The 14,646-nt window shown below is 37.9% G+C and overlaps 1 protein-coding gene across 6 annotated transcripts in view; it reads left to right on the forward strand.

Annotated features, from left to right (window-relative positions):
* NR1H4 (nuclear receptor subfamily 1 group H member 4) overlaps positions 1 to 14,646 on the forward strand; it is an 87,534-nt gene that overhangs the window by 60,664 nt on the left and 12,224 nt on the right. For all 6 annotated transcript variants that reach the window (XM_009004448.6, XM_009004451.6, XM_078338105.1 and 3 more), the window contains 4 exons: positions 933 to 1,066; positions 2,539 to 2,637; positions 2,969 to 3,068; positions 6,732 to 6,878. In XM_009004448.6, coding sequence (XP_009002696.1) covers positions 933 to 1,066; positions 2,539 to 2,637; positions 2,969 to 3,068; positions 6,732 to 6,878 — 480 coding nt within the window. The remainder of the gene's footprint in view (positions 1 to 932; positions 1,067 to 2,538; positions 2,638 to 2,968; positions 3,069 to 6,731; positions 6,879 to 14,646) is intronic.

Genomic DNA, 14,646 nt, shown 5'->3' on the forward strand with positions numbered 1-14,646 from the left:
ACCCTACACAGCTCATATTGCTTATCACTTAAATATGAACTTGTTCCAACTGGAGCTCTGACAACATTTTGCATGAAGCCACATGTAGCAGTCTATATTTACAGACGCAAACTTGTACAGTAACTGATGCAGATATTTTATGGTTCTATAAAATAAATTCCCTGTACAAAGAAATTCCTGGAACTTAGTTTTATTGGCATTGAGAGAAGAGTAAGGACATGAAATGGGATGAAGGGAAGATTGTTTTACATTATTTTTTATAGCTCTCTTTAACTGTAAATCAATGAGGTTGATTGTATAATCATTCAAAGACATTTTTTAAAGTCAACTTGCATTATTTTTATTTTTAACTATATTCTCAAGAATTGGCACTGTTCTGAAAATTAACAGGATTTAAATATTTTCCCTAAAGGATGTTAACATTTGTTTTTCTCAATAAGTTTATGTGTGTTTAATGTGAAATTCAATATCCTTCTTGTGGTACAGTATATAAACATGGCTGAAAATAATATTAATGGGATGTTTTAAAACACAAACTTTGAAGGTTCCCTAGAGCAGGAACAGGGAGAGTGTCATTCACCTATTCATTGACTGAATACCTTGCATTTGCACAATGCTTTCATATCATAAGTTCTTTATATAAAGCCCATTTAAAAACATGATCTGATTGCATTTAATCTACACAAAACTCTATGAGGTAGATACTATTCTCATTTTACACATGAGGAAACTGAGACTCACAGAGGTTAAACTACTTGTTCAAGGTTAAGTTTCAAACCGTGACCTTCTCTTTTTAAAATGCATGAAGGGCTAGAGTTGATTCTATGCATTGCATAGGGGATCTTCTGGGCCAGGTAATATCAGTGGTTTTATGACCACACACCCAATAGTACTTTCTGTGATTGGTGAAGTCTCTGTGCTTATTTTTTTAGGCTTGTTAACTGAAATTCAGTGTAAATCTAAACGACTGAGAAAAAATGTAAAGCAGCATGCAGATCAGACCACGAATGAAGACAGTGAAGGTCGTGACTTACGACAAGTGACCTCAACAACAAAGTCATGCAGGGTAATAATATGCAATGGTGTCTGCCAAGACTGGCAGGAACTGAGTTTCTAGGTACATAGTGAGCTGGCCAGGAGGCTTTCAAATTAAAGCCACAGGCACAGCAAAACTTCTGGTCCAATTGTTCATTAAAATAGATTCCTAATACATGCTTTGATGTAAATGTTCAAATAATAGCAGTGCATAAACTAAAAAGTGAAAGTTTTCCTTCTCTTTGACTTCATTCCAGTCTTACTACCTAATGTTTTCCAGCAGGAATGATTTGGTGTGTAAAATGGATTTTTTCCAACTGAGTTTTGATGACCATTGTTTCCCTCTCTTTGAGAAGAAAGGCTCAAACTGGGAAGGATGTGGTCTCAGTAGAGGTTGGAGATTAGTCCTTATAAATGTCCAAAACAGAATGAATACAATACACATCTGTGGACCAGTAGAGAAAAGTCCTACCCAGTGAGGTCACAAATTTTTCAAGAAATCCATTGAGCAACTTAGGACAAAATAGGGGAACAGCCTCCAAGATGTTTAGAGAAACACATTGTGATAATGCACAGAACATTTGATGGAATTTTATTCTGCTATTTGCTGAAAAACCAATAAGCTATGATTGTTCAAACCACACCCTTCTCAATATTTATTACATTATTGACAAAGAAAACTTTATCCATATTTAGTTTTACAAATACCTAATTTCGTATTTATTCAAGAAAAATATTTTATATAAAAGCATTATTTGCTATAGTGATTTATCAACACTTTGGTATAAGAAAGCAAAGAGTTGACAAAATTATTCACACTCTTCAAAAGATGCTGTAGAGGGAGAAAGAGATGTTTGGGGTCTGAATTGTCCAGATTCTTGACTCTCTATTTTAGAGGTTGACAAACTTTTTTCTTTAAAGGGTTTAGTCCACATGGTCTCTACAAATACTCAACTCTGTCACTTTAGTGCAAAAGTAGCATAGACGATATACAAACAAATAAGTGTAACTGTGTTTCAATAAAACTTTATAAAATCCAATAGATTTGGTCCATGGGCTATAGTTTGTTGATCCCTTCTCTACATGAATACTCTTGGATGACTTCTCCAGGTGGAATTCATGTACAATACTATATGAATGTAGTATCCATAGTAGTCATACTATATGAGAACCTTTCATTGGTTATAATTAAAGCTTGAACTTTAAGTGACTTTCAACATAAATGAGCTCAGTAGACTTCATATCCACTCCTAAGAAATATACGAGTGGAATATTTTATTATCACTATTTTACATATAGGAAAATTTAGTGAAATGTGATATGGCATGCCTGAGGATTCTGAGAACGAAATTATATACTATATTACAGCTCATATTTGCTGCTGTATTTATGGATTGTTTTTTTAATAATTTCTGCTATTAGGTCCCTCCTGACGAAGGCACATATAGAAAGAAGGCTTTATTCACACCTTCCCTAACACCTTTTATTTTCTTGCCAGTGTAGGAGAAAACTGAACTCACCCCAGATCAACAGAATCTTCTACATTATATTATGGATTCATATAGCAAACAGAGGATGCCTCAGGAAATAACAAATAAAATTGTATGTATAATATCTGAAAATATGTGGGCTTAAAGTTAATATTTTCTGGAGCTCTTATTACCTTGGAGATACAATTTATATGTGAATATGTTACTTTGAAATGATTAGAGCTGAGAATTCTTTTAAACTCTTAGGAATATTAAACAATTCAAGAGTAAGAAGTCTCCTATCTATCTTGATAATGGTAATTGCTCTCCAAAGATCTAAGAAATAGTAAGATGGGTTTTCAAATTTTAGCATCTAAACCTAGTTTTTCTTTAGTCTAATGGTTTTATATTATCATTTTCTTATCTACTTATTAATCATTTGTGTTTTTTTTCTTAAAATTTAGTTAAAAGAAGAATTCAATGCAGAAGAAAATTTTCTCATTTTAACGGAAATGGCAACCAATCATGTACAGGTTCTTGTAGAATTCACAAAAAAGCTGCCAGGTATTTTTAAATAAAAGTTAATACTTATCGAGAGTTTAAATATGTGTCACAGATTAGATTACCTATTTTACATACAGTGTTTTGTTGAATTTTCAAAACATTACTGTGAGATCAGATCTCTTTTCAGTATTATTTTGCCAAGTATTTTCACATGTACTTATTTCACTGCTATACTCTACAATAGTCTTGTGACATTGAGACAGGCAGTTCTCTTCTTTGTAAGATGAAAATCATCTCATATCTGATTTTAATCAACGTGTCTAATTGCTATAGACATAAGATGTTAAAACTGGAAAGATTACTTAAGATAATTTATGATAGTTCTTCCAAATCAATAGATTAAAAATGGAAACTTTGCAAAGTCGTCATTCACCCATTTATTCCTTCAATAAACAGTTGTTGATACCTAGTCTATACTAAGTGCCTAGCTATTACCTTCAGGGAGAGTGGTTAAAGGTGATAATAATTATAGTGGTAAATACACATACATACACATACACTCGAAGTGCTGTATGCACAGAGAGGAACTGGTTGCTAATTGTGTCTATGAAAGATGGAAAGACTTCAGGGAGAGTCATATTTGAGTTGAGTCTAAAAGAAAAAGAAGTTTTCCAGCTGGCATGGAGAAGGGGCATTCCAAGTCGAGACACCTGCTGTTTTTTTTTTTTTTTTTGGTTTTGTTTTGATTTGGTTTTTTGAGATGGAGTCTCACACTGTTGCCCAGGCTAAGTGTAATGGCATAATCTCTGCTCATTGCAACCTCCACTTCCCAGGTTCAAGCAATTATCCTGCCTCAGTCTTCCGAGTAGCCGGGACTACGGGAACATGCGACCATGCCCAGCTAATTTTTGTATTTTTAGTAGAGACAGGGTTTCACCATATTGGCCAGGCTGGTCTCAAACTCCTGACCTCAGGTGATCTGCCTGCCTTGAGCTTCGAAGTGCTAGGATTACAGGCCTGAGCCACCATGTCTGGCCGAGAGATCTGTTTGTTAAAATGCACTGAGGCATGAACAAGAATAGGATTATTTGAGATGGAAGAGAAAATTCAGTATGGTTATAGCATAGTGTCTGTGGTAGGCTCCTGGATTAGACAACAAGGTAAAGTTGGTACCAGACTGATAAAGGCCTAACTAAGGAATTTAATCTGTGTCCCCTGGATAGTATAGAGATTTTGGTGTTTTTTTTTTTTTTTTTTTTTAACGGAGGGAAATGATGAAATTTTTGAATACAGAAAGGACTTAATTAGGTTTATATAAGATGAATTTGAATGAAAATGGCCTGGGGCAGGGAAGGTCAGGTAGTATGCTGCTGCAGAAGTCCAGGCAATAGGGCTTGAAATAAAATAATAGCAATGGGGAAAAGAAGAAGAAACAAAATGAAGAAAGATTCAAAAAATGATAGGGTTTGAGGAACAGCTATATATGTAAGTTGAAGGAGAGGGACTTACTTGTCCACATTCATTCTGATGGTGTCAGTATAGAAACTAGAATGTGGGAGTCTTATACCCAGCCTCAAATTCCTTTTGCCACATTATTAATGCTATCTAAGCTAATGGGTTTCAGTTGTTTTAGTGTTTATAAAAGTATTGATGTATTGAAATCCCATGGTCTAGAAGAGTATAATAAATACTTTGTATAGCAGCATAATACTGTTATATTAAATTACAAAGGATAACTTCTGACATAGGATTTTAATTAAACATGTTAATTTGCCTTCTTTTTGCCAGCATTATGCTATTATTTTATTAAATGTGTCACAGATAGGCATAGGCCTGCATAAAACTCATGAAGTGTGAGGAGAAAGTTCTATCATTAAAACACTAATATGCTCTCATTGCTTTATTAAAAATGAAAGAGGAACTTAATTTACTATATGCTAATTAAGATGAAGGCAATCTCAATAAAAACACTGGATTACATCAGATTAAAAACTGCAGGGGAAAGAACTGGAAAAGGGAGATGTTTTTGGTTATTTATGGAAAAATATGTTTTAAGTTCTAACGGTCAGTTGGTCTTGAATCGAGAAATAATTGAAGACAAATAAAAACCTTATTCATAAGAAGGTAGGTTATCTGAAAGCAGTAACAATATCTTAGCATCTCTTAATTCTCAGTGCCTAGCCTAGTTCCTGAGGGAGAGTACAATTAATGTGTTAAATGAGTAAAGCAGAAGGAAAAAATTTTAAATATGGAAGGAAATACAAGGCAAAAAACCCTTGAGAAGGAAAAAATGATAATAATTACAGTGATAGCATTATTATAAGTAGTAATATTAGTGATATAATACCAATACTGAAGGGATATTTTGTGAGAAACTGAATTGAGTCATTCCATTCAGTATTCCTTGAGCACATCTTGTGCCAGGCACTGTCCAGGGTGCTGAGGGGAATAAGGCAGGGCCCCTTTCTTCAAAGAAGCTCTTAGATTCTCTAGGATGGTGGCTCAATCCTTAGCATTGCTCTCTTCTCTATACACTCTTTGCTATTTAGTTCTTTTCTAAGCCATTTAGGCCCTGATGGTGTTATGTCTATTCATGTGAATGTGTGTGCCAGCATGTACATAAGCCTGTTTTTTGTTTCCCATTCATCATTCATTCATTCATTTATTCAATCTGTCAATTATCCAACACATAATTCTTAGGTACCTATTATGTACCAGAACTGGGGATACAAAAGTAAAGAAAACAAAACAATGCCTCTGCCCCCCAAGAAATGTACACTCCAGTAGAGGTGGCAGACAATTAACGAATAAGCAAATAAATCTATAATATCATCTCAGGTAGTGATAAGTTCTATAAACTAAAATAAAGCAGGTAGGAACTAGCAGTGCTGGGGAGTGTATTTTAGATTGGGGAATGCTGGAACAGAGGCTTTTTGCAGGAGAGAGTGGGGCATGGGGCATGGGAATGTCTGGGAAGAACATTCATCTCTGAGGCAAAAACAGGCTTGTGTGCTCACAGCAGGGCCAGGGGGTCAGTCTGGCTGGAACACAAAGAGTAGAGGGAATGAGGAGTAAAAAGTGAGTTCAGAAAGGCTGATGGGACTGTATCATATAAGCCTAGATAAGGACTTTGAATTTTCCAGGCAGTGTTATATTCCATCAGGTTGGCAATTCTTCCCATATTTTTCTGATTTTCCTCCACTGTGTTTTGCAGTACTGAGTTCAGAGCAGATATATCAATGTGACTTTGACTGGCTTTTTTTGCGGGGTGGGGGGGAATACTACCCATTCTTTAGATTGACTAAAGACTCATGAGCTAGCCAAATAATCTGGGTGCATATAAGGTTTTCTTTTTTCTGGCTTGTAGATGCTTCTAATCTGCAGAGTTGACCCTGTCACATCAGATGTGACTAACATAATGGCTCTAAGAAAATCTGCCTGTGTCTAGTTTCTGAGCGTTTCTCCATCAGAATCAGTCTGTCTATGCCATAATGTAGCATCTGCTTGGACTTGACATTTCCCTTGCCCAGTTTGTTTAATAAATTCTGCCCAATATAAACAAAGCCTCTATTTTGTTGGTGAGTACAAATGGACTCAACTAGACTACCCAATTGCAAAACAACTACAAAATCACCTGATGAAAATGTTTTATCAAAGGGCAATGATGGTGATTATAAAATATTGGTACTTCTTGATGCCAATTTGATTATCGCCGTTACATAGGATTTCAAACTTTGGACCATGAAGACCAGATTGCTTTGCTGAAAGGGTCTGCAGTTGAAGCTATGTTCCTTCGTTCAGCTGAGATTTTCAATAAGAAACTTCCATCTGGGCATTCTGACCTATTGGAAGAAAGAATTCGAAATAGTGGTAAGTGATTTGGTTAATGGTAAAAAGTTTGTTTCTATGAGCAAAACTGGTGTGCTCCATGAAGGCAGGACCCTTGCCAATCTTATGCAACGTTATATGCCTGTTGTGCCTAGTATGAAGTTAGGTGTTAAATAGATAAGACTTCTAGAGGCTTGGTTCAAAGATCTCTGCTGTAAAAGCAAAATACCAAAACGACCCTCTTTACTGCACCAAGATGAAGAGCCAAAAGACTTTTGTAAAGATTAGAAAATTCATCTGATTATTAAATAATAGCACAAAGGAACTTGATTCTTCAGCCAAGAAAAATGCTATTTAAAATTTTCATGTATGAAAGACTAAGTATCCAGCTATTATCTATCTGTATCAAAATAAAATAAGAAAACATTTTAATAGCAACATTTATATGTCATTTACTAGGTTTCAGACACTTTTCTTTCTTTTCTTTTCTTCCTTCCTTTCTTTTTTAAATTTTCTTTCTTTCTTTCTTTCTTTTTTTTGCGACATAGTCTTGCTCTGTTGCCAGGCTGGAGTGTAGTGGTGTGATCTCAGCTCACTGCAGCCTCCGTCTTCGGGGTACAAGCAATTCTTGTGCCTCAGCCTCCCGAGTAGCTGGGATTACAGGTGTGCATCACCACACCCAGCTAATTTTTGTATTTTTAGTAGAGACAGGATTTCTCCATGTTGCCCAGGCTGGTCTCAAACTCCTGGTCTCAAGCAATCTGCCTGCCTCGGCCTTCCAAAGTACTGGATTATAGGCTTGAACTACCATGCCCAACCAGCTGGTTTTAGACACTTTTCTAAATACATATATGATTTTATCTAATATTCTTAAATATTCTATGAATAAGTACTATTATCATTCCCTTTTGCAGATGAAGAAGCTGAGGCAAAGAAAGGTTAAATAACTTTCCCAATGGCAGAGAGGAAGTCTGACTTCAGAAACTTTGTGTCACATGGGCGCAGTGGCTCATACCTGTAATCCCAGAATTGTGTCTTAACCGCTATGTGATACTACCTCTCAACAGAAGAAATAATAGCACAAGTCACTCAATATTTAACTTATTATGGAGTAACACTGTGACAGGGAAGCTCAAGAGACATTTAGATGAAATACCAAGAATTCTGTGCAATTTGTCGTAGGAGATCCTTAAGATAGGATGAATTCTTACTTTCCTGAGATATTTTATATATGGGTTGGGAGTGGGGATTGAATGAGTTGACTTCTCAAGATCTTTTCTTTCTAAAGTATTATTGTCTTATGATTAACTAAAGCAAATTTAAGGACTTTTTTTTTTTTAAGCAGTGTCTCACTTTGTTGCCAGGCTGGAGTACAGTGGTGCGATCTCAGCTCACTGCCACCTCTACTTCCTGGGTTCAAGCGATTCTCCTGCCTCAGCCTCCCAAGTAGCTGGGATTACAGGCATGAGCCACCATGCCCAGCTAATTTTTGTATTTTTAGTAGAGATGGGGTTTCACCATGTTGGTCAGGATGGTTTCAATCTCCTGACCTCGTGATCCGCCTGCTTCAGTCTCCCAAAGTGCTGGGATTATAGGTGTGAGCCACCATGCCCAGCCAAATTTAAAGACTTTTATGACCAATATTTTAGGGTCGGGCGTCATGGCTCATGCCTGTAATCCCAGCACTTTGGGAGGCCGAGGCAGGTGGATCATGAGGTCAGGAGTTCAACTGGCCAACATGGTGAAATCCTGTGTCTACTAAAAACTACAAAAATTAGGTGGGTATGGTGGTTAGTGCCTGTAATCCAAGCTACTTCAGAGGCTGAGGCAGGAGAATTGCTTTAACTGGGACCCGGTAGGCAGAGGTTGCAGTGAGTTGAGATTGTGCCACTGCAATCCAGCCTGGGCTTTAGAGCGAGACTCCATCTCAAATACATATACACACACACACACACTCACACACACACATACATATATATACACATATATATACACATGTGTGTGTGTGTATATATATTAGAATAGATATTAGAGGGAACATTTTCAGGCCATTCTGTATCTGTGATATAAATAAAATAATTTTAAAAATGGAAAATTATTTTAAAGGCAGTCTTTTCACAGTCATTTATGTTTATTTCTTCCTAGTTAAAAACAAAAGGTATAATTAGCATCATTGGTAGATTTAAAAAACATCACAAGGTCAAGAGATGGAGAACATAACATCCTGGCCAACATGGTGAAACCCCACCTCTACTAAAAAAATACAAAAAAAAAAAATTAGCTTGGCATGGTGGTACATATCTGTAGTCCCAGCTACTTGGGAGGCTGAGGCAGGAGAATTGCCTGAACCCGGAAAGCAGAGGTTGCAGTGAGCTGAGATCCTGCCACTGCACTCCAGCCTGGCGATAGAGCAAGACTCCGTCTCAAACAAAACAAAACACACACACACACACACACACACACACACACACACACACACCTTAAAAGATGCATTGTTCTTAATATATTCATTAATTTACCATTCTAACAAATATTTAAGGGCAAGGTACTATGGTGGCAATGAAGAGAGAAATTAAGCATGTTCCTTCCCCTAAGAAGCTTACAGTCTAGTGGGAAGAGATTAACTGTCCATGATTGTGATAAAATATGGAAAAGAAAAACAGAGTGATGATGACTCCTAGTTGAGAGGGCTCTGAAAAAGTTTTATTGGCATTTGAGCTGGGACTTGAATGAGATTTGATTTGGATATCCAGGGCGGAGATGCAGGAGAGAAGGACCAGCAGGAGCAAAGGGAGAGAGGCAAGAAAACTCAGGGAATACACACAAAGAAGGGTGAGTAGCTGAATTGATGGGATTAAGGATTACATTAAAGGGAAATGGAAAGGAAAGAAAGAGAATCGGATGATTGAGGGCTTTGGATGCTGGGCAAATGATTTTGTTATTTCCTAAGTAATAGGAGACATGGAAGATTTTTTGAACAGAGGAGGTAAAATGTCAAAATCAAGCTTTACAAATATTCTAGCAGTGTTAGGGTAAGCCAGGACGCAAGTCACCTTTTAGGAGGCAAGAAGTCTCAAAGATGTGATGCTTGCTGCCAGGAGAAGTGGAAAGAAAAGAAAGGATTTGGAAGATATATAGTGGCTTATGAACCTTCAAAAGACATTACATTGTCAAGACATTTGGATTTTGGTCCTGGACAGGTGTTGTGTGTGTGTGTGTGTGTGTGTGTGTGTGTGTGTGTGTCCAGGCTAAGGGGAAAAGGTTGAATCAGGTAACCTCCAAGGCACTATTCAGTTCTGCAAGTCTTACTGCTTTTCTTCTCTTAACTAATTCAATTTTCCTGAAGGGTGGTTTAGCTAGTCACTCAACCAGCTACTGAACTATCCTGATTTTTAAAGCCACAGTCAATAATTGACAGTTCAGCTTAGGAAAGAATTAAAGGATAGGCTGAATTTTCACATGTATGGATATAATTGTTGATTTAGGCTGTTGAATGTACACTGGTGGTTCTGTCGTTATGCAGAAAATTATAGTGGCTTTAAACTGTGATGGGCAAGGCCTCAGCAGCTTAGCTTTGCTGTATATTTGATTCTGGCTTCCAGGGACTGTGGCGGTGCTTCCTTAAAGAAAATCCATCAGTCTGATCTAATCCTTGCAAAGCTAATAAAATAAAAAGAAATGATGACTCATGACAAAATTTATTCATTTTACAGACAGGTCTCTACTCTGCCCAATGTGTGTTTGGTTTATTCATCAAGAGACAGTGGTGATTAAGGATACTACTGACTGTGGAGTCTGGCTTGACTATAGGCTCCATTACTTGTTAGCTGCATGTCCAGTTTTTTTAAAGCTGTTGAAATAGACCCATAAACAATTTGATCTCTTTGAAATCATGTTTAACTTTAATATTTATTCCGCAGTCTTGCCTGAAGTTTGATAATAAAAACTTAATACGATAGGGTATTTCCCTTTTTGAGTCAGTAAGTTATCCAAGGCACCTAGCACATGCCTGGCTTGGACAGGGTGCTCAAAAAAATTCTGTGGAACAAAGGGAAAAATGAATGGAGGTTTGTCTGGAGCTGTAAAACTGGTCTGTTTATTTACTTTTCAGATGGTTTTTCCTTGAATATCAGGGTTATTTATGTCCAAAGCTGACAAGAAGCCAGCAAAAAGTTGGTTAAACATTCTTCTAGACCTTGCCTGTAGTAGTCAATTTGGGGAACAAATATCTCTTTTACATTTGAGTGTAAGAAAAGGAAAAGGACAGCTTGGATATGGAAGTTTCTGTTGTGTTTTCTCTCCTCCTTCTCCTCCTCAAAGATGAGTCATTTAAAGTTGATTCAGGTGCCAGATGAAAAAGAGGGGTACAACATCAGCCATATGAATTGAAGTATTTTGATGAGAGGATATCTGAAAGAGAATTATCCAGTGGTTGTTTTATCTTTCTTTCTCTGTCTCTTTCTCTCTCTTGGGTGCTCAACTTCCTTTAAAAAAAAAAAATCTTTCCCTGGTTCCATCAGATCTCCTGGGTCCTGAGCTAAGTCAGATGCTGCCATTTCCATAATAACCACTGGGTTAGTACCAGATTCCTTCCCCAGCCTGGTTAAGGTGGGGAAAATCCTTTCATCCTGGTTCAGCTGAAAGGGGGAAAATGGTTTTCCAAAAAAGTTTACAAGACTACTAAGAGGAAAATTATGTTTATAGAAAGGCATATATAAGGCTGAGCTTGGTGGCTCTCACCTATAATCCCAGTAGTTTGGGAGGGCCAAGGCAGGAAGACTGCTTGAGCCCAGGAATTTGAGACAGCTTAGGCAACATAGTGAGACCCCATCTCTCCAAAAACTTAAAAAAAATAGCTTGGTATGGTGGCAAAGGTCTGTAATCTCAGCTACTTTGGAGGCTAAGGTGGGAGGGTAGCTGGAGCCCAGGAGATGGAGGTTGCAGTGAGCTGCCACTGCCACTGCCCCCCGCCTGGGTGACAGAGTGAGACCCTGTCTCAAAAAAAGGGGCATATTTGCGTAATGTCTGGATCTATTAATTATAGCACCAGAAGGGTGACAATTATTTGGCACCTACTGTGTGTCAGGCTGTATTCTCAGTGTTTGTGTGAGCTTTGGGTCCTACAAGAAGCTGATATCACTATAGGACTAAATGTGTCATAAGTTAATTGGGGGAAATGCCTCTGAAGAATAAAGGGAGAGGAGGTAGGTGGAGTCCAGGAGACCACCATGCTGATCTGACACCTGTGAAAGGGGAGCAGGAAGGCATGAATGGGCATGAAGAGGATTAGATCACAGCACCGTCCTAAGAAAGTCTCAGACAGGCCACTGGAGAGGGACTTAGTCTAAGTTGCCCACTGAATGAGCCAGCACTAACATACCCATTATGCTCAGTCACCAGTTAGGGGAAGACTGGTGAAAGTGTGTCTTCAGCATTCACAGGGCGGCAGCCGGAAGCTATCAGCCAGCCACACTCCCTACTGTGGGCTCTCTTTAAGGGTGATCTGAGTGGGTCATCTCTATGGCTAACATTCTGTTTCACAAAAAAAAAATTGTTTGCTCTTTGTAGCACTTTGAGGTAGATATTATCAATTCTATGCCAGACCTAGACCCTGTTAATCCCAATAACAAGATATCAGTTCCAAGTATCTGTTCCCTCTGATATTGCCCTCTAACTCTCCAGCTTGCCCCCATCCAGTACCCTGACTTTAGGGATTCTTTGTTCCAAAATAACTTCCATTTGTTGACCTTTCTTCCATCCACTAACCCTTCAGCCATTAACTCTACTCCCTTTTGCCTGACCACACTTTCCTTAGTACTTGGCTTAGGGTTTGTGGTTTATCAATATGATAATTTCCTTGGATCATTCACCAGATATCTTCAACTCTTTGTCTTTCTTTCACCTAGGAAAACCCTCTACCTAACTGAATACAACTCTTTACCTACTGTGTGCTTGAACCTGAGAACTGAAACAGTATGACTGGCTTACCCAAAGTTAGTGATCAGACACTTCAAGTGGACCTCAGTACTTTCCATGTATCCTTTTGCCCTAGTCAATTCACTCTTACTCTTACGGAAAATTGTCTTGTACCTTCTCTATCTTCAAATTTCGAACATGTCTTCCCACTAATTCTCAACTATAACTTTGTTGAGAAAAGGTATATTTCAAGGACATGGCATAGGATTTGGGGCTCAGGGATATGTGGTCAAACCCCAGCTTCAAGGAAATGTGATCAAGCTTAGAGGAAGATGAACTCCTCACACTTAATCAGTGTGTCAGACAGGGGTTGTCACAAGAAACAAAGCTGAAGCCAGGTTCCTAGAATTAGATGCACACAGAGCTCCCACAGTTTTCTGACAGTTTACTTCATCCACATGATCCAACATGGCTCCCTACCATTTTGGTAAAATTCCAGCAAGTGGGGAGGGCAAAGGGGAAAAAGAGCGGCACACCCTCCATTTAAAGGAATAATTCTGAAGTGGTATACATGGAGTTCCCCTGAGTTTTCTGAGTCTGGGCAAGAATTGAGCCTGTTGAGGCAAGTGGTGTGGTTCTAGCCATGAAGACACAAAAGCTTCAAAAACTAATGTCAGGCAGGTTACACCTTGGGGCTCCCATGATTTCTGGCTACCACATATTTCTAGAGCCTCTCTGTCACAAATCAGCTATCTCCAACAGAAACAATTGTCCTATTTCTCTTTTTATTAAATTAAGTACTTTATAAACACTTGCTTTTTGCCTAAAGACTACTTCTGATGATCAGTTGTAGGGTAGAGATAATTTATATGCCCCAAACCTTCAGAACTGGCAAGCCTTTCTGACTCATGTTATCTCTCATTAGACTATCTCCTCATATTTCTCAGGCTGGTGACTCAGCCCCTCTCCTCTCACTTGATGAGACCCTAAGTCAGCTTTGAATCTTACCATTTTCATTTGACTCTGCCACTAGGGTAACTGTCCAGTAGCAATGGAAGATCATTTCCATTGGGACCTGTATTTATCTGTTCACTTATTTTTTTTTAACAAGCTTTTATTGAGTACTTCTATGGGATAAGTATACTGGCAGTACAAAGATGAATAAGATAAAGTCATAATTCTCAAGGACTTCACCTTCTAGGGGAAATATATATGAAAAAGAATTAATCACAACAGATTTTATGCCATAATTTAAGTCATAGATTTGGCTGCTGTAACAGAAACAAAAAGTAAAGGGGCCTTAAACAAGATGGAAATGTATTTCTATCTTACAATAGTCTGGGCAGGAGGAGAATGGGACTAATAGGGAATCTTCACAGTGTTCCTCTGTGTCATAGTTTTATCCACATGGATGGATGTCATGTTCATCCATCCACAGAGAGTTGACTTCATCCACATGGCCCAATATAGCTCCCCACCATTTTGGTAAAAGCACATTCCAGAAAGTAGGGAGGGCAAAGGGGAAAAAGAATGGCATATCCTCCCTGTAAGTGAATAATCCTGAAGTGGAACACGTAACTTCTCCTGGCATTCCATTGGCAAGAACATAACTTCTTCACTGCACCTTGAGACAAGAGACCTGTAAAGAGAACTACTAATGCAATAATTAGGTGAGAAATGATGATGGTCTTGCCAGTTAGAATACATATAATCAAAAAGAAAAAAACCTTGCTCATAATTTTGTAAGTTTCAGAACTTGTGATATTTCAAGTTTCAAAAAAGTTCAAGAATGAAGTGTTTCAGAATATGATCTGTTTAAATAAATATGCATGTTTCCAGTTTATAATGAGATACCTTCCCCAAATATCAATCACATATTGTGACAATAAAAACC

This window comes from Callithrix jacchus, chromosome 9 (genome assembly GCF_049354715.1).
Source record: "Callithrix jacchus isolate 240 chromosome 9, calJac240_pri, whole genome shotgun sequence".
Classification (NCBI taxonomy): domain Eukaryota; kingdom Metazoa; phylum Chordata; class Mammalia; order Primates; family Cebidae; genus Callithrix; species Callithrix jacchus.